We start from the raw sequence: 20,493 nt of genomic DNA on the forward strand, positions 1-20,493 counted from the left end.
GCGGCACAAGAGTTGTTAAAGTGACTCCTCACTAGTGCCCACTAATGTAGACACTGCACTGTTCATCCTTAAACTGGTTCTGTCCAGACACGTTGATTGAAAATGGTTTGATTCTCTAGAATAGATGCAAAAAGAAGAAAAGAGGGAGGAGAAGAAAGAGGGTGACAAGTCCTAGTAAAGATACAAGAGATGAAGACATGGACAAATTCAGTGTATCGTTTACATCATCAGTTTTACATTCCATTAGAGGATATTGATTTCTAGCAATACATAAATTAAAGACTAGACTTTCTCAGTTCTCTAGTTAAATTCTTTTGTGAGAGGAAGGAAGGATTGTCAAGTGATTAAGACCCAGGACTGGAACTTGGGAATACCATGTTCTTTTCTTGGCTCTGCTGTAAGCTACCTATGTGATCTTTGATAAACTAGCTCAGCTTTCAGTTTCCTTCTCTGTGAAATGGAGATAAACACACTTTCTTTCCTCAAGAATAAGTCATTAGGTTTAATTCATTGATATCTGTGAAATACTTTGTGATTCCCCAGAATGAAGTTTTTAGAAATGGATTTTTCCCTGTATAGAAGTGCTTATAAAATGTTATAACCTGCTCTTTTCAGATCACAGAATATACATTTCAAGGATGAGCTTATGAGCTGATTTAAAAAAAAATGCCTGCAAACCCATTATATATTTGAAAAAAAAATTGTTATTGGGGAGAAAATATATTAATTTGGATTCAGCTGAGCAAATAAGCTAATAATTTTTTTATATGTGATATTTCTACCTTACTAGGAACTTTACAGTGAACTGGCTTCTTTGTCAAGAATCCCTTCAGACGCCATCTCAAGACTTTTTTTTGCGGCTAACTCAGTCATCTCTATTGCCTTTTTATATTTTAGTATTAATTATCTGCCTTTCTTCTATAACTCAAGTCATTTTTAGGAGAATTAGGTAAGTGGTTTATTTTTTATCACTTATTTTTATACAGCTAATTTGATGATTATTAAATTATATATAAACAATTAGTTGTAATCTTCTGATAGACCAGGGTTTAAAACTGTATAAAACATTTATGAATTTAGCCATAGCTTGATAGCAAATATGAGTGGAAGAGAGCTCCATAGATAATTCCCTGATAAGTAGTACATCACCCACCCTTGCTGCCAGAAGAGAGGAGGCCTGGATCCTTCTAAGAGCTCCTTCTGTGTCAGCCTCTGACTAGTGTGTTTCTGGTAGGGAGTAGGGGGTTCCCACACCCCAGCTGCAGAGCCTCCTGGCTGCTGCAAGAGGATTTATTTTTCTCTAGCATTTGTCTCCACCACAACCTCCTGATCTCCAGTAATTGGCCTCTCCTCTGTCTTTTTTGGCCCTGATCTCCTATTTTGAGTGCCTGTATCTTCTGCTGCTGAGAGCCAAGCAGTAGAGTAAAACTGACCTGATTCCTTTGTTTCACTGTGGCCCACAGGATTCTGAAAAGAACCAATGAAACTGCCTAGTGTCCTCTTTGAATATGTCTTCACTGCAGTGTGTGTGTGTGTGTGTGTGTGTGTGTGATTGCAGCAGATGTAGGCATACCTGAGCTTGCTTTGATTGAGATCGCTCACTAAAAATAGCACTGAAATCAGGGTAGATCAGGCAGTTGCATGAGTTAGCCACCAGAATACAAGCCCGCCTAGGTACACACTCAAGTGTTTAACTCATACCACCACTTGTGCTGCTGAAGCTATGCTGCTATTTTTAGTGAGCTAGCTCAAACAAAGCTAACCCAGGTGTGCTTACACATGCTGCAGTCAAATTCCCTGAATACAGTGTAAACATACCCTTATTTTGAATCTGTTTTTGCTCGGTAAAACTGTGCACAGTAGAAGAGGCAATGAAACTGTCTGCAGGCTTAGAATGGTACCATTGCATAGGTCCTAATATAGAAGGTTATCTTTGAAATCTTAAGTGCTAGAAAATTACCTTACTCGTTTCTGAAGAGTTTACATTGTGCTGAATGTAATGAAAGGTGTAGATTCCCTCCTATGCCAGGTCAATCTTCCCACTTGCAAGGGGCAGAGATGAGAGTAGATTTTTCAAAATCTGTCAGACTTTTAGGAGATGAAGATTATGCCATATTTATTGGAAAGTTGTTTCCCCTGAGATTTGTAACAAGTAATCAGCTTTGATGCATAATGATTTTGTCAGTTTTAACTTTCTCATTCTTCAAATTGATTTTCGCTTGTAGTAATCATGACAACTTTGTGACAAGCAGTGACTTCAATTTGTCCAACAAAACTCTTTTTCGGAAAATCTAAAAAAAGTCCAAAAATTATTTTTTGATTGTGAAGTATTAATAGTCTTAGTTCTCCATTTTGTCACAATGATGTTTATTATTGTGATGTAGCTTAAAATAATTTTATGATTGAATAAAATCTATTCCTTCCCATTCCACCCATCACCTTCCCAGTTGGTGAATGGATTTGTTTTATATATGCAAGATAGCAACCTAAATCTGATACTGCTAGGATCTGTAATGATGAGATTGAACTTTCTTCCATCCCTTTTGCTGTCCTCAAATTATAGGTGTAGTTACACTGATTCTACAGCTTGCAGTTGGGCTAATAATATGACAAAGCATGGTTTAGCTTAAGTACAGCATATTTCCGTGCAGAATTGTTACGTGTGTGAAGGCTTCTTACTCTTGAATTAGATTCTCTTTTAAAGTTATTTATTATTTGTGTTCTCGTAATGCCTAGGAGCCCTAATCGTGGACCGAGCCATGGAGCCAGACAAGCACAGAACATACAGTCCCTGCCCCCAAAGAGCTTACAATCTAAGTACAAGACAAGAGACATAAGATAAATACAGACAGATGGACAGCGGGTACAAGGAAACAATAAGATAATATTGGTCAGCATGATAGATAGTGGTATCCGCACACCAGTGGCCTAACTGTTGTCAAGTTTTTTATAGGTATCACAGCTTGAGACACTGTGTGAGATAAATGCTGTTTCATTTTCTTCCAACTGCAGTGGTGAACCACTCAAAGAAAAAATTACAGTTGACGATGGCCGAATTGGAGAGAGGCCAGAGATAGCTTATCATGTAATCCATACAATGTTAATGGGTTCTCTTGCAATGATGTCGGAAGGGTAAGTTTTATATTGATATTTCTGTTTTGGAAGTGGCAAAATATTACTAACTGGACACTTTAGTCACCCTTTTAGAAGTTGTCCAAATTGTCCCCCTCCCACATTCTTCTCTGAAACCCATTTGACATACAACACTACTAATTACTCTAGGAAGTAGCTGAGTGAGCTTTGCCCATATATTTCCCCCCCACACGAAAAAAAAAAAGTAGACTGTGCTTAAGTATCTTTGGTTTCTTGAACGCATTTTTTTAGGTTTTTCCCAGCATAAATCTGAGAAGTTAATTGGAACAAATTTTTCATCATTCCCCTGTTGGTCTTCAAATTCAGCTGCTGTGCTAGCATTCTTTTTAAATTCTGATGTTCCATTGAAATCTTATGTAACTTTTTGATGCACCAGGTAGTTCATGGTTAAGGCCATTCTTGAATCGTGGGATGATTTGTCCAATAATTGCTGCTGAGTTGTGGACAAGCCATGAAAATTGTGGAAAAGTAATAATGGGCCTATTTGTGGTAATAAGGTCCATTATTACTTTTCCACGATTATTTGCTGTCAGGAGCCCAGGGCTGAGAGGGGAGGCCCCTGTTGTCGGCCGCCTGAGGCTCCCACTGTCAAAATTGCAGTGGAAGCCTAATATTACAGGAGCCGCAATTTCCAAAATATTGCAAATTAAGTAGGGCCTTATTCATGGTGTATCATGGAAACTAGAAATGGAAAAGACTTCTACTCCTTGTCTATTTAGGACATCATGAGATGTGTGTTTTGACATGTCAAGCAACAGCAAAGCAGTTTAAAAAGATATTCTGAACATTTATTCTTATGACATTAGATGTAATGCTGTTTAGACTAGAACAATGGCATTTTCCAGACTGTCAGCCAAATAAATTTTAGAGACAAGTGTGTGTTTGTGTCTGGAGTCCGAATACAGTTCGTGCAATGTCTCATCTTTGGATTTTTGTGGTGTTTCCCAGCATAAAGTACCTGTGGACTCCCTATGTGTGTATGCTTGCTGCATTTGGTGTATGCTCCCCTGAGCTTTGGATGACGCTTTTCAAGTGGCTTCGACTGAGAGCTGTACACCCAATATTGCTGGTGAGTCATTGTTCCAGTCATTTTTAGCCATTGTTGGTAGTTGTTATAGCTAATGAGTACATCTCTTTTACAAGGGTTGAGTAATTGAGAATTCTAAAGAAACATTTAAGGTTAGAAAAATAGGGCAGCCTGGATAAATTTATATTTAATTGTCGGGAAAGATTGAAAAATTGTCAAACTAAACAATAGCTGGAATTATTCAGATAAGATTTGTTGAGACCATTTGTCTGCTCATGTTTATGCTACAGCCTCTAAAAGGCATCGGGGTTTAAGAGGGATAAATGCTGCAGTGGGAATCAGGACCATTTCTGTTGTAATCCCAGCTCTACCACTGATGTGATGAGTGGCCTTGGGTAAATCACATCTCTTTTCTGCCACGTTTTACCATTCCATAAAATGGGGATCATAGCCAGTTACCTGATTCAAGGGTGCTCTGAGGAATAATTATTTATTGAATGTTTGTGCAACGCTTTGGACATGTCACTTGCTATGTAAATGCCAAGCAGTAGTACTCTGTAAGAATTGCCAAGGCAGTTCTTCCAGTGGTAATGTAGTTCATACCAGGTTATGTAAGAACATCTATTTGTTTCTATTTCATGTTTTATTTTATGCATGCAATTAACTGATCTACTGCAGTTTTAATTGTCAATAGATTGCTTTGCATACATTCATTACTAGAAATTACCAAAACTGTGTTATACTACTCCTTCTTTGCAAGACGAGGCTGATTAGCTGGAATGCTGCTGTGCTGAATAATAGGCTGTTCTTTTGTATTAATACTGTGATTCTGAATGAGAGAATAAATACGGTTAAAGGGAATTGAATTGCACTTTTCATTCTTTCTTTTTTTCTTTGTCTCTTGATCACCTTAATGAGAGAGAACCTGTTCACTCTTGCTTCCTTCCCCAGTTCATTTATGCACTTCATCACTGTTACTTGAAGAATAAACTATTCAGGCCTAATACTACTAAAGTTACAGTGAGCCAAATTCTGCAGTGTTTAATCAAGTAAAATCCTGTTTGTTCATATTGAGTTTTGCTTGACTAAGAACTGCAGAATTTGTCCAATTGTCATTTAATGTTCATGTCTGAGACTCATTCTATTACAGCTGACAGCTTTTAAATGTGCAGTGTTGTTGTATACGATTTGGTCCAAGAATATTAGAGAGATGAGGTCCAATAAAAGATATTACCTCTCCCACCTTGTGTCTCAGCTTTTAGGCAGAAACAATAAATATCCCAGGTTCCATGTGTGGGGAATAAAGGAGCTATCAGTAATCTTTTTTTTTTTTTTTTAATATTCTAGGCTCTCATTCTGAGTATGGCAGTTCCAAGTATAATAGGTTTCAGCTTGTGGAAAGAGGTAAGAAAAAGAGTATTTTAAGTGTTCATTGTAGGCACAGTATAAGTAATGTCTTGCTGGTGAGAGAAGATAGTGCCTATGTGAAGTGTGCTCTAATGAACACAGTTCTTTTTAAAACGGCAAATAAAATCATATATAGTTGTATGTACAGAGATACATAACAGTTGTGGCTGGTGCAGTTAAAAAATGCATTAGTCTGTTGGCTGAAAACAAACATTCATTTAAATTTTGGATTGATAAAGTAAAGTGATTCTACAGAGAAAATATTGCAAAAGTAAAACATTGGAACATTTTAAAGAGTATTTCATCCCATGCGTGTTTTCACTGAGAGGCAGTTAGTTAAGTTGGAAGTAGAATTACAGAAGGCAGTTGCAAGTGCTTCATTTGAAAAGCTCCTGTCAACAAGAAATGGAATTCTTAGTTTAGAACCTTACGTAGAAATAGTCTAGATGTTCAAATACTACACTAAAGGATACAATTTAGGCACTTACATAGATGTGTCCTGATTTTAAAAAAAGTTCAGTTCTATATTGCAGTAGTTCAGAAAGGCTATTTCTAAATACTTGATTGTTTTTTAACAATTTATTTATTTAGGAAGTGTTAAAGGGTTTACAAATCCTTGCCACGTAAATATCAAAAACAAAACAATCATTACAATAGTGAGCTTTTGTTAAATAGACATTATACAGGAATCAGATTGCTCTTTTAACAGGTGTTGTTATATTACAGAGTGAATAGTTGTTAAAATTTAAGTTTGTAAATAGCAAATGTATCTGAAAATTGTAGCTCTTCTCTGTACTGAGATGACATGGACACAAGAACAAACAGATATAAACTGGCCATCAACAAGTTCAGGCTCAAAATTAGGCAAAGGTTTCTAACCGAGGAGTTAAGTTCTGGAGCAGCCTTCCAGGGGGCACGGGGTGGGAGCAAAAAGCCTAACTGGCTTCAAGACTGAGCTTGATAAGTTTATGGAGGGAATGGTGTGATGGAACAGCCTACAATGGCATGTGGCCCATCGGCGACTGCCAGTAGCAAAAATCCCCAACAGCCGGAGATGGGACACTAGATAGGGAGGGCTTTGTTACTACAGAAAATTTTCCCAGGTATCTGCCTGATGAGTCTTGCCCGCATGCTCAGGGTCTAACTGATCACCATATTGGAGTTGGGGAGGAATTTTCCCTTGGGTCAGATTGGCAGAGACCCTAGGGCAGTGGTTCTTAACCAGGGGTATGCGTACCCCAGGGGTATACACAAGTTTTCCAGGGGGTACATCAATTCATCTAGACATTTGCCTAGTTATACTAAAATTTCATACAGACAATGAATGACTTGTTTATATTGCTCTATATATTGATGTGTAAGTACAGTATTTGTATTCCAGTTGATTTATTTTATAATTATATGGGAAAAATGAGAAAGTGAGCAACTTTTCAGTAATAAGAGTGCTGTGACACTTTGTATTTTTATGTCTGATTTTGTAAGCAAGTAGTTTTTTAAAGTGAGGTGCAACTTGTGGGTATGCAAGACAAATCAGACTCCTGAAAGGAGTACAGTAGTCTGGAATGGTTGAGAGCCACTGACCTAGGGTTTTTTTGCCTTCCTCTGCAACATGGGGTATGGGTCACTTGCAGTTCTAAATCAGTGTAAATGGTGGATTCTCTGTAACTTTAAGTCTTTAAACCATGATTTGAGGACTTCAGTATCTCAGCCAGAGGTTAGGGGTTTATTACAGAAGTGGATGGGTGAGGTACTGTGGCCTGCAATGTGCAGGACATCAGACTAGATCATGATAGTCCCTTAGTGATTAAGGTACAAACATCTGATTTAAATGGTTTATTGTTGACATTCTGATACAATGGTATGTATAGTAGTAGAGTAAGACTTTCTTTACACATCTTCTGACTTCACATATGCTGCCAGTGCATTTAGATTGGTTCTCTGAGAAGCTATAATGTCTAAAAAAAAAGTTGTGAGATATAAATTTATTTAAAGTAAATAAAACTTGTTCAGTTGACTGGGGAATTCTGTACTTCAAATTGTTCTAACAAGACTGTTTTAAGGGTTTGGACACATAGAGGGCTCCGTATGTTACAAATCCAGTTTAAGAAGTTTGTCATTATACCATAGAACTGAACTGAAGGAAAGGGAGGAAAAGTTGCAAAATGTTAAAAAGGATCCAGATGTTATAATAATTTTCTCTCAGAAACTTCCATAATTTTATACTGAGGAGAATTGCGTTGGGGTCATTTGAGGAACAGCAGGACACTTCAACACAATGCATTACTAGATTAAATTACATAGTATTGTTAGACCCTCTGTAGAGGGACAACTGCAATTTAGTTTACTATTGTATGCTTCAAGTTACTGTCTCAAAAACCAAAGGGAAAAAGTTTGTTGTTTTGGGTTTGTTTTTTTTAATATAAGGGGTCAGATTCACTCCTGGTGTAAATCCTTTGTACTAAACCATTGAATTTGGAGCAAAATATAGAACAGTTTTATTAGACTTTAATTGGTCATCTGTAGCAATATTTCTTTTGTGTCTAAAGACTACAGATTACTCTTAATGCTATATTTAAAGTTACAATATTTATGAGAGAACACATTGGGCTTACCATGGTATGTAATAAACTTCTGTTTATTTTCTTCAGTATTTTCCTAGGATAATGACAGAGCTTTCAGAACTGCAAGAATTTTATGACTCAGATACAGTAGAACTCATGATGTGGGTAAAGTAAGTGTGAGTTCCTGGATGTGTGTCTGTTTTGTTTTGCTCAAGGCATTTTTGTTTTGAGTAATAACAGCATATTTTATCATAAGACATAAGAACAGCCATACTGGGTCAGACCAAAGGTCCATCTAGCCCAGTATCCTGTCTTCCGACAGTAGCCAATGCCAGGTGCCCCAGAGGAAATGAACAGAACAGGTAATCAACAAGTGATCCATCTCCTGTCGCCCATTCCCAGCTTCTGGCAATCAGAAGCTAGGGACACCATCCCAGTGCATCCTTGCTAATAGCCATTGATGGACCTATCCTCCATGAACTTATCTAGTTCTGTTTTGAACCCTGTTATAGTCTTGGCCTTCACAACATCCTCTGGCAAGGAGTTCCACGTTGTATGAACAAATACTTCCTTTTGTTTGTTTTAAACCTGCTGCCTATTAATTTAATTTGATGACCCCTAGTTCTTCTGTTATGAGGAGGAGTAAATAACACTTCCTTATCTACTTTCTCCACACCTGTCAAGATTTTATAGACCTCAATCATATCTGCCCTTAGTCATCTCTTTTCCAAGATGAAAAGTCCCAGTCTTATTAATTTCTTCTCATATGGCAGCCATTTCATTCCCCTAATAATTTTTGTTGCCCTTTTCTGAACCTTTTCCAATTCCAATAAATCTTTTTTTGAGGTGGGGTGACCATATCTGCAGGCAGTATTCAAGATGTGGGCATGCCATGGATTTATATAGAGGCAATATGATATTTTCTGTCTTCTTATATATCCCTTTCTTAATGATTCCCAACATTCTGTTCACTTTTTTGACTGCTACTGCACATTGAGTGGATGTTTTCAGAGAACTATCCACAATGACTCCAAAATCTCTTTCTTGAGTAGTAACAGCCAATTTAGACCCCATCATTTTATAAGAACAAAAGAACAAATGGATATAAACTGGCCATCAGGAAGTTTAGATTTGAAATTAAACGAAGGTTTCTAACCATCAGAGGACTGAAGTTCTGGAACAGCCTTCCAAGGGGAGCAGTGGGGGCAAATGACATATCTGGCTTCAAGACTAAACTTGATAAGTTTATGGAAGGGATGGTATGATGGGATAGCCTAATTTTGGCAATTAATTGATCTTTGACTATTAGCGGTAAATGTGCCTAATGGTCTGTGATGGGATGTTAAATGGGGTGGGATCTGAGTTACAACAGAGAATTCTTTCCTGGGTGTCTGGCTGGTGAATCTCGCCCACATGCTCAGGGTTTAGCTGATTGCCATATTTGGGGTCAGGAAGGAATTTTCCTCCAGGCAGATTGGCAGAGGCCCTGGGGGTTTTTCGCTTTCCTCTGCAGTATGGGGCATGGGTCACTTGCTGGAGGATACTCTGCACCTTGAAGTCTTTAAACCATGATTTGAGGACTTCAATAGCTCAGACATAGGTTGGGGGTTTGATACAGGAGTAAGTGCGTGGGATTCTGTGGCCAGCGTGTGCAGGAGGTCAGACTGGTAAAGGTTCCTTCTGACCTTAAAGTCTATGATTCTATGATTCTATATGTATAGTTGTGATTGTTTTTCAATGTGCATTACTTTGCATTTATCTACATTGAATTTCATCTGCCATTTTGTTGCCCAGTCACCCAGTTTTGAGAGATCCTTTTGTAGCTCTTTGCAGTCTGCCTGTGACTTAACTATCTTCAGCAATTTTGTATCATCTTCAAATGTTGCCACCTCATCATTTACCCCTTTTTTCCAGATCATTTATGAATATATTGAAAAGGAATGGGACCCAGTACCGAGACCTGGGGGACACCACTATTTACCTCGCTCCATTCTGAAAACCTACCCTTTGTTTCTATCTTTTAACCAGTTGCCAGTCCATAAGAGAGGACCTTCCCTCTTATCCCATGACAGCTTACTTTGCTTAAGAGCCTTTGGTGAGGGACCTTGTCAAAGGCTTTCTGAAAATCTAAGTACACTATATCCACTGGATTCCCCTTGTCCACATGCTTGTTGACCCCCTCAAAGAATTCTAGTAGATTGGTGAGGCATGATTTCCCTTTACAAAAACCATATTGATTCTTCCCCAACAAATTATGTTCATCTATGTGTCTGACAACTTTGTTCTTTACTATAATTTCAACCAGTTTGCCTGGTACTGAAGTCAGGTTTACCGACCTGTAATTTGTCAGGATTACCTCTAGAGCCCTTTTTAAAAATTGTCATTACATTAGCTATCCTCCAGTCATTTGGTACAGAGGATGATTTAAATGATAGGTTACAGACTACAGTTATTAATCAAAATCCAGTTATTAATCTGAGTTTTCCCTCCATACTTGATCATGTGGTTTGGGAAGAGAAAGAAGACAGAGATTATAGGCATGATATTACTTCCATTTAAAGCAATAGGAACTTTTCATTGACTTCAGAGGGAGCAGAAGCAGCTCCTGCATTTTATGTGACTTGCTTTCATATAATTTAGTTACCAACCTTAATCGCCAATTAAAAAACTTAAGTTGGTGAATGTTATATTCTTAGTTCTTTAGATGCTAATTTTCTAATAGCTATTTGCAAAAAACATTGGTGGAGACAAATATCAGGCTTGATCCTGCAAGGTGCATAACCACTTACATTCTTAGCTGTATCAGGGCCAGAGTGCTCAGCAATTGGCAGAATCAACCCTACTGATGGAAGGAATAAGAGATTTAAGTAAAGCAATAATGTAATGTAGTTGATTCAAGACTTCCACTTTGACCAGGAGGCTATGTCAATTCTTGTCCATGGCTAGCTGTGTTGGTCATAACTAAGGCTACGTTTTAGTCACAGGTATTTTTAGTAAAAGTCACGGACAGTAAACAAAAATTCACAGCCCGTGACCTGTCCCTAACTTTTTTATTAAAAATACCCATGACTAAAACTTCAGGGGGTGCTGCCCGGGGCCACCACAGGTGCTGGGAGAGGGCGGCCTGGGGGTTAGGGGAGGTGGAAGCATGTGGCCTGAGACCCCTGCTGGTGCTGGGGGTGGGTGGGCAGGCAGCGGTATGTGGCCCAGGACTCCCGTTGGTGCTGGGGGTGGGTGGGCAGGCAGCAGTGTGTATCCCAGGACCCCCGCCGGCGCTGGGGACGAAGGGGTTGATGGGGCCGGCACGCTACCTACCTGCCTCCACGCCTCCCCCACCCAGCAGCAGCAGACTCTGTTTGGGTGTGGGAGGGGACAGGGCGTTGGGGCATGGGATGGGGTGAGGCAGGCTCTGGGCAATGCTTACCTGGCTGGGGGGGCTCCCCAGAAGTGGTGACATCCCCCTCACTCAGCTCCGACCTAAGCAGAGGCGTGGCCAGGCAGTTCTGTGCACTGCCTCCACCTGCAGGCATCCCCGCCCCCAGCAGCTCCCATTGGCCACAGTTCCCAGCCAACGTGAGCTGCAAAGCCAGCATTCTATCCGGAGGCAGCGTGCAGAGCTGCCTGGCCATGCCTCCTCCTAGCAGCTGAGCGAGGGGGATGTCACCGCTTCTGGGGAGCCCCACAGGCAAGTGCCGCCCAGAGCCCACCTCACCCTGTCCTGTACTCCCAACCCCCTGCCCCCTCCCACACCCAAACTCTGCTGCTGAGGGTGCAGTGGCCTGAGACTGCCCCAGCAACGGCCAGTGTGCCTGGCGCAGGGGCTGCCTGAGCTGCCCCTGAGCCCGGTGCACCAGCCGCTGCAGAAGTAATGGAATCCGTGACCTCTGTGACAAACTCGCAGCCTTAGTCATAACAAATAGTGAGAGTACAACTGAATCTTACTTGAAGAAAAAATAATTTATCTGTAAAAATAAACTCTCTCCCAATGAGGACTACAGGCCCTGTTTGGCCCTTGCCCAGTGCAACATCTGTTCTGTTTATGCTCCTGGAACTTGTGCCTTTGAGGGTAGAATTGGGCGTCCTGTGTTCAAATAGTTTAGTGACTTTAACTGTACGTCTTCAGAAAAGACTAGGCTGATAATTATGATGTTCCAATCAATTTCTTCTTTTTGTTAATAGCAATGTAGGATATTTGTCACCCCTGGGGATCTTTATGGCAGCAAGTGGAACCATGCCAAGTGCCTAATGACTATTGCATTAGCCTGCATATATTACACATCAAGTACATAATTAATCATGGTGAATTGCTCAGCAAAGAACAGTCTGACGACCACTTTTACAGCTGTTTGTATTTTTAATGAAAATGGAAATTTTTCAGTTCATAACTGAATATCTTTATTGGCATCCGCTGGCAGGCCACGAGACAGTTTGTTTACGTGCCTGCGGATGGTCAATGTAAACAAACTGTCTCATGGCCTGTAGGTTGCCCACCGCTGAACTAGAGCCTGCTAAATATTTGTGTGACCTTTTTTGATAGTCAGGATGTCTAAACACCTATATGTCTTTTACCAGTACATCTTCAAATAAAATAAAACCTTGCCAGGGCAGAACATATAGAAATATTTGTTGTGTGGTGGGACTTGCAGAAGCTTTTAATTGCTTTTTATCGATAAGTAGGTAAAATAACAGAGACATATTTTCTGAGTACAGCTTCTGAGCTACCTTTATATAAAAATTTGTATTTCTTTTATAGGAGCTCTGCTAGGTGTATATAAATATGTAGCATCTCTTTTCTTGTTCTGTGGTTTCCATTTTTTCTATAGTTATTGCCACATTTCTTTTCCTCCTTCACCCATTCCTGTGTGTGCTACTTGGCATTCTCCTGTCAGCCCAGAAGACAAGGATCCCAGTCCCTTCAGGACCAAGTTCTGTTTAATGGATTAAATGATGCAGAAGTGAATGGCAGTTAGACAACCCTTCTCTCCACTCTCTTCATCAGGAGGCCTTCTTAATCAGCTCATGCTCCTAATAAGCCTGGGCTTCCACCTAGCAATGCAAAGGACTTTGATCATGCTACTAGGCCACTTCATAGCTGATTGCTAAGAAGAGTAATTTCAGTTAAATGTGTAGTTAGATGCATAATAGTATCTTCATGAGCTGGAATTTTTACCTTAGCAGGTTATAAGATTCATTTGTGTGTTAGAATTGATATAAAATATTGTTTTAGAAAATACGTCCTTGTACTCAAATGCATGAAGTGATGTGGTTTTGTTTGTTTGTTTTGCAGAAGACAGGCTCCTGTTGCTGCTGTGTTTGCTGGAAGTCCACAGCTAATGGGTATGATTAAGCTGTGTACTGGATGGATGGTGACAAGTCTACCTTTATATAATGATGTTGATCTTCTACAAAGAAATGAGAATGTGAGTATCTGATTCCAAAAATGTATTGTGGTATCAGTGATTCATTCTTCATTCATTATGTGGGAAATGAGTTGAGGTGCTTAATATGTGTAGGAGCATTGAAAATTATACATGTCAAAGAAGATAAGTGAAGGCCACCTGATGGTCTTGTGGAGTTGGAGTTCCAACATGGGATCCAAGTTCAGGTTTCCGTGTCCCTTGTTTCCCGGACCATCTGGGGTGAGGAATTGTTATTATTTATGTATGCTAGTGCCCACCATGTGGTAGGTGCCTTCCAAACATTAAAGAACAATGGAGTTTACATTCTAAAGATAGACAAGTACACAGAGGTCGGGGAAGGGTAACAATAATAGATTATATACATGGCAGCTTGATTGACCATAAGCAACATGGCAGAAGTGGGTTTTAAGAGGGACACGTTAGGAGAGTTGTGGACTTGCTGATGAGCTCAGGGAGGTTTTGCCATGCATAGAAGATTGTGTGGAAGAACACTCAGAACACTGAGTGAAGAGCATCGAGGGCCAATGTGAACTATGACAAAAGAAGATAAGTAAAGAGGGACGGAGTTTTATAGAGCTGTGAAGGTGGTGTCAGAAACCTTAAATTTGACGTAAGAGTGGCTGGGGAACAAAAAGAGAGATTGAAAAAGCATGATCATATCAGTGGGCAAGAAAGATAAATTTAGTGACTGCCTTTTGTCTGGACTGAAGAGCAATGTATGTGTTTGAGAAACCAGAGAGGAGGATGTTTCAGTAATCAAGGCAGGATGTAATGAGGTCCAGAGTGAGAGATTTGGCTGTGGAGATGGAAAGAAAAGGACAGATCTTGGTCATACTAAGAGGAAGACTTAAAAGAAGTTGCAGGACTCGCATAGTGCCTGGATGTGTGGTATGAGGAAAACGGAAGAGTCAAAATAACCCTCTATGCCTCAAGTTGGACCCACTGGTATAATTAATTGCTCTAAAGTTCTCCCATGAATGGGTACACAGGAGTGCAAAATAATATTAACTCATTTCCAAAACAGTAAAAATCTCACTTTTTGTATACTGGTATTGTATGTATATGTATGTGATGTGTCTGTTTATTTGGTAAATTCAAGGTAGGTGAAATTCAAGGTAGGTCAAATTCTTGGGATCCATTTTATTTAGATTATAATGATTTAATTTTTCCTGCACCTATGTAGGATTATAATTTTTCCCCATCTAGAATCATTCAATATTCAGACCCAGTAAAGTCACTGAATTTATGACACTTTCTAGTATTGTAGTATGCAGTGTGTCCTTATTTATGTATTCACCTCTATATCCCATGAATTAATTTCCCTTGATTGCAAGAGAGGTTTTTTGGATCATTATAAAAATGCTGACGTGAAGAGCTAACTTTCTGGCTTCTGACATGGTTCTGGGCTACCAGTTGAACTCATGGGCAGAAACAGACCTGCATCACTGGAGTCTAAGACAAACATCTTTCAATTAAGATGTTTTGCTACTTAACTGAACTGTGGAGCAGAATTGACATCTACTTTGACCATCCGTGCTGGAATTGTGTTGTAGTCCAGGCCCGAGGATACTATGTAAACAGTTGGCTTCAGAATAGTGAAACATCGGTAGGCCTGAATAACACTAGAAATTATTTTGTTGCCAGGCAGTCTTGTTTGAGAATACAACAGAAAAATAAATTGGAGAGTTAAGTGGTTGATTGAGGAGAGAGAATTTCTTATTTTACTGGGTTTAACGCCTGGACACTGTTACCTTCTGTCTTCTCACTACCAGTAAATGCTGAGGGTATATTTACACTGCATATGCCAAAGCAGCACAGCTGCAGCTATGCCACTTAGACCTTTGCTACAGTGCAAGCAGGGGTTTTTCCATCGCTATAGTAAATCCACCCCTGTGTGAGGTGATAGCTCAGAATTCTTCTGTTGACCTACTGGTGTCTATACCATGTCTTAGGTTGGCTTGCCCACATCTCTGAGGGGTGTGAAATTTTCACATCTATGAGTGATGTAGGTAGGTCAACGTAAGTTTTAGGTGTAGACCAGGCCTGAGTCTCAGCACAACTTTAGAAACTGCATTTTGCCAGTAATGTTATTTTTTTGAACAGGAATCAACTGTTTCACATGATTTCAGGTGCCCTTTGGCTTATTTTTCCTTCCATTCTTCTCTTGCCTGTTGATCTCCAATAAGTTTTTTCCTGACACCAAAAAACAGAATCTAAGCAGACATTTCCAAAGTCTTTAGCCATGCACTTCCGTAGTAGTGGTCAGTAGCTGGTGCAGAATATCAATGCAGCCATGAAAGGTAAAAAAGTGTTCCAAGCTTTCTGTTTAGAAGGACTTGGCCAGTCACCTGCTATTACCACAGGGACTATTCTGCAAGGAAATTGAGATCAGAACTCTAAATAGGTTCCTCATTCCCTGTCTGAGGGTGATGCAAAAGTATAGTAGGAGAGTAGCAATGTCTCATCATTCTCTAGGAACTCACCAGCAGACTTCAAAAGCATGTGATGGACTCCAGAGTTAACCATATGTCTTCTTCATTAGAAGAATAATCGGCCCAAATGTGAAAATGAAGAAATTAAGTGTATTTGAGTTGCGTGGGAGGATGGGCTGAGCTGGGAGCAGAGTGGAAATAGATTTTCAGAGTTCTGCTGTTGAAGGAAAGGCTGTTAAAACAGGATTTCCCAACCTCTTAGGGCAATTTTACCAGGTTAGCAGCCCAAGACCTCAACTATAGCAGAGTCTACAACATCTCCCATTCAGCTCCCCATGGTCTTATCAGCTATGGAGCTTTTGCTGTCGACAATTGTCATAAGCTAAAAATACTAGCCCACTAAAGGACTGACACTGAGGCTCATCTTTTAAGATTCCTCCTCCTTATCTTGAGAACCAGTCACAGAAGCCTGAAGGGTTATTCATAAAATCCTGTAGTGTCATATACCAGTGCTTGTAATCTATGGTTGCTAAATACTCTTGACAAATGTCTAGTGCACCAGAGACTTTAAACCTTATGACTAGTCTCCAGAAATCCATTTCACTTACAAAAACATATTTTACCCTTAGATATTTCTGGAAATGTATTGAGTAGCAAATTTATACAATTATATTTTTTAAATAATTTTTTATAATTTGATGTATATGTAACTTCTTATTCCCAATTACCCGATGTATTTAATATGCATTTAATTTTCCATGGTTTTAATTTGTATTAAATATTTTCTAATCTACAGATTTATCAAATCTATTCAAAAAGATCTGCCGAGGATATTTATAAGATACTCACATCCTACAAAGCCACCTACCTAATTATAGAGGATTCAATTTGCAATGAGGCTGGACTTGTGAAAGGATGTAGGGTTAAAGACTTATTGGATATTGCTAATGGTCATGTAAGTAGCACCTGGAAAAAGTCAAATGTTTGAATGAATAAAGTAATTAGTTAAATTTAAAGAAAAATGAAATTAATGCCACAGGAATACTTGTTTTGCCAGTTGCAGTTAGCATGCAGTCTGGAATTGATAAATATCTTAGTGAATGTTAAGCTTTTGTTTTGAGAACACCCTTCTTTTTGAAATTTTTGAAATATATGATCTTTCCCCTAGGTTGTTCCTTAGCCCTGCTGAGTAATCTCTTCTGATATGTTGGCGCCTAACTGTGTTTCTTCCCCACCAGTCATTAAATAACTAAGCCTATACAATTAAATGATTTTTATATCTAAAATAACTAGCAAAGTTTCCCAAAGAGGTTCTGTAGAGTATGTCCTCTTAGGCGTATCTCGACTACGATATAAGGTGTATTTTTAAAACGTTTTAAAACAGACAGAGCAAAGTTGTGTTGTAATACATTAACTTGGTCACCTCTACCAGCTAACATATTAGAATAAACTTATTCTATCTACACTAGCTATTTAAAATATGGTAGTTACAATGTTTTAGGTAAACAAGCCCTTAGATACCACTGTGAAGTATGAGCACCAAATAGGGAATTAAAATCTGCTTAGACTTCTTCATACTGGATTCTGCTTTTTGCATTTTCCAGGTTTAGTAACTCTTGCTTACTCTGTTGGTCAGGCTTGGTTTTGGTTTATTTTGGGGGTGGGGGGAGAGTTAGAGGGAGTTAGTGGCTTTTCGTATCTTCAGTTTCAGTGAGAAGTCTTTCCAAAAAGTGAGTCTTACAACTTGCTCTGAAAAGGATCGGGCTTTGACTCAGGAGATACAAATGCATGGATCACTATGAGTGCATCTTTGAGAGGAAAGGACATAGTTTACTGACAAGTTGGCAGTGAAAGCAAGCATTTCTTGCCACTCTTGCTGCCCGGGTGTCCAAGATTTGCAATGAGTCCAATAAGACTGAGACTTCATACTACTGTGAACAAGGAGAGAAGTTAGCATCATTGGCATTTTGAAGTATATTACTTCAGTCTCACAGGTTTCAATTTAAGCCAGACACTCTTCATCTCAGTACTAATCACTTTAAATCACTAAGAGATCTTTGTAACTGTTAATTCTGTTTGTTGAGAAGAAGAAAGGAAACTGAGAGTTATGCACTCATTGATGCCAACCACGCACATGTCCATCTCACCAAGGGATTTCCTATAAAGATTGAAGAGGAGGCAGAGACTAAATTAGTGTCTCTCAAATACTGCATGTGAGAACTGTCAGAGATGAGGACAACTGCCTACTACAGCTCTCTGAGTCTATTTAGAGGAATGATTAAAACCCATCATATTGCTGCTCCATTTACTCCAGCTAAGCCTTACAAATGTGTCAACAACACCGTGTGATTAACTGTCAGAGGCTGCAGAAAGGCTGATTGTATAAGGAATGACATTTGGTCTCTATCGAGAACCATAAGAAGATCATCAGTGGCTACTAAAGACATCTCCATGCAGTATCTTAGTCTGAAGACTGATAGTGAGGAGTCTGGGATGTTAGCAGTGATATGTGATGCTGACATTTGTCTCCATCTTCTGATTTTGCATAGGAAGAGGAGGTTGTAGACAGGGTGGTAGTTTGAAAGATTGTCTCTTTATTGGCTTTCCCAAGAAAGTTAAGAATCTGTTTAGTAGGTATTGGCCTGGACAGAGATTCCAATGCACCTGTCTGTATGATGGAGCCAAACTTGGTCAAGGCTAAGAGGAGGATTACTACTGTCATTTCTCATTTTGATGCCTATGTTTTTAAATAGGGAGTATATATATAAACTTTGTCTTTCTAATATTGCATTGCATTCTTGGGAAAAGATACAAGCTCTACTTCATTTATGTTAAGTATTATAAACATTACTTTTTGATTTATGGAGGACCTAGAGGGATCTTAGAGAAGACAAAGTCACCTTCCAAAGGGAAATGCGCAAGATAATGGCAATAGTCCAGTTTCAAAATGAAGACTAGTCCAAGATTGCCAGCATATAGGGGTGACTCTCTACCCACATAAAAAGGAAAAAAATTGCTATGATCATTCTGCAGCACAAAAAGATTCTAAAACTATGATTGCTTGACGGTGTGACTTGCTTTATTGGCATAAGACGGCAAAGAGTATATTTATATACTGGCAAATGAAACATGAGGAGAAAATCTCATAAAAAAGCATGCTGGATTTGCCTCACTGGTTTCATATTCATTTTATGATGTAGGATATATCACATGTAAAGCTTTAGATACTAAAAGGTGTCTGAAACAGCTTGCATATGAGGAGAGATTAAAAAGATTGTGACTGTGCAGCTTAGAAAAAAGATGACTAAGGAAGGATCCGATAGAGGTCTATACAATCATGAGTGGTGTGGAGAAAGTGAATAGAGAAGTATTATTTAACCCTTAACATGGTACAAGGGGTCACCCAATGAAATTAATAGGCAGCAGGTTTAAAAACAAATATAAAGAATTACTTCTTCTCACAACACATAATCAACCTGTAGAATCATGGTGAGGGGATGTTTTGAAGGCCAAAGGTATAACTGGGTTTGAAAAAGAATTAGATAAGGTCAGAGAGGATAAGCCTATCAATGGCTATTAGCCAACATGGTCAGGGACGCAACCCCATGCTCTGGGTGTCCCTAAACCTCTGACTGCCAGAAGCTGGGACTAGACTACCAGGGATGGATCATGATTTTCAAAAAGAGAGAGAGGGCCAGCCCTCCTCTCCAGTGCTGGGAAGATTCTTGCTATAATTTTACTGAATCCCTGTACCCTCTTGCAGAGGAAGTACTTCCAGAGTCCCAATATGGCTTCAGACCATCACAAGGCACCACCAATATGATTTTCACAGCCAGGCAGATCCAGAAAAAATATCAAGAACAACACCAGGAGCTGTATATGGCCTTTATCGATTTGACCAAAGCCTTTGACTCTGTTAACTGTGAGGCTCTGTGGAAAATCATGTCAAAGTTTGGCTGCCCAAGCAAATTTATCACCATTCTAAGACTCCTTCATGACCAGATGACTACCTCCATGCTGTGCAGTGACTCTACCTCTGAGCCCTTTGTCATCCGAACTGGCGTAAAACAAGGTTCTGTACTGGCACCCACCCTTTTCTCCATTTTCTTAGCAACTATGACAACATTAACCCAATACCATCTACCACAAGGCATTGGCATCCAATATCAGACTGACGGCAACCTCTTCAACCTTTATTGTCTCCATGACAGAACTAAAGTAATATCAGCAACAATAACCAAACTCAAATATGCAGATGATTATGCTGTAGTTTCACACTCAAAGGAGGATCTACAAACAGCCCTTAATTGCTTCTCTGAAGCTTACAAAAGCCTAGGGCTAACTCTGAACATCAGCAAAACAAAAGTTCTTCAACAGCCAGCTCCTGGTCAATCATCAGACCCAGCAAGGAAGATCTACATTGACAGAGAAGAACTGGAAAATGTAGAACAGTTTGTTTATCTTGGAAGCCTTTCTCACAGAGAAAGGACATA

General features: G+C 39.4%; 1 protein-coding gene across 6 annotated transcripts in view; it reads left to right on the plus strand.

Moving 5' to 3' along the window:
- DPY19L4 (dpy-19 like 4) overlaps nucleotides 1–20,493 on the plus strand; it is a 47,565-nt gene that overhangs the window by 20,396 nt on the left and 6,676 nt on the right. For all 6 annotated transcript variants that reach the window (XM_039526175.1, XM_039526171.1, XM_039526176.1 and 3 more), the window contains 7 exons: nucleotides 791–949; nucleotides 3,013–3,132; nucleotides 4,102–4,222; nucleotides 5,528–5,584; nucleotides 8,236–8,318; nucleotides 13,436–13,568; nucleotides 16,797–16,955. In XM_039526175.1, the coding sequence (XP_039382109.1) occupies nucleotides 791–949; nucleotides 3,013–3,132; nucleotides 4,102–4,222; nucleotides 5,528–5,584; nucleotides 8,236–8,318; nucleotides 13,436–13,568; nucleotides 16,797–16,955 (832 nt within the window). The remainder of the gene's footprint in view (nucleotides 1–790; nucleotides 950–3,012; nucleotides 3,133–4,101; nucleotides 4,223–5,527; nucleotides 5,585–8,235; nucleotides 8,319–13,435; nucleotides 13,569–16,796; nucleotides 16,956–20,493) is intronic.

This window comes from Mauremys reevesii, linkage group 2, assembly GCF_016161935.1.
Source record: "Mauremys reevesii isolate NIE-2019 linkage group 2, ASM1616193v1, whole genome shotgun sequence".
Taxonomy (NCBI): domain Eukaryota; kingdom Metazoa; phylum Chordata; order Testudines; family Geoemydidae; genus Mauremys; species Mauremys reevesii.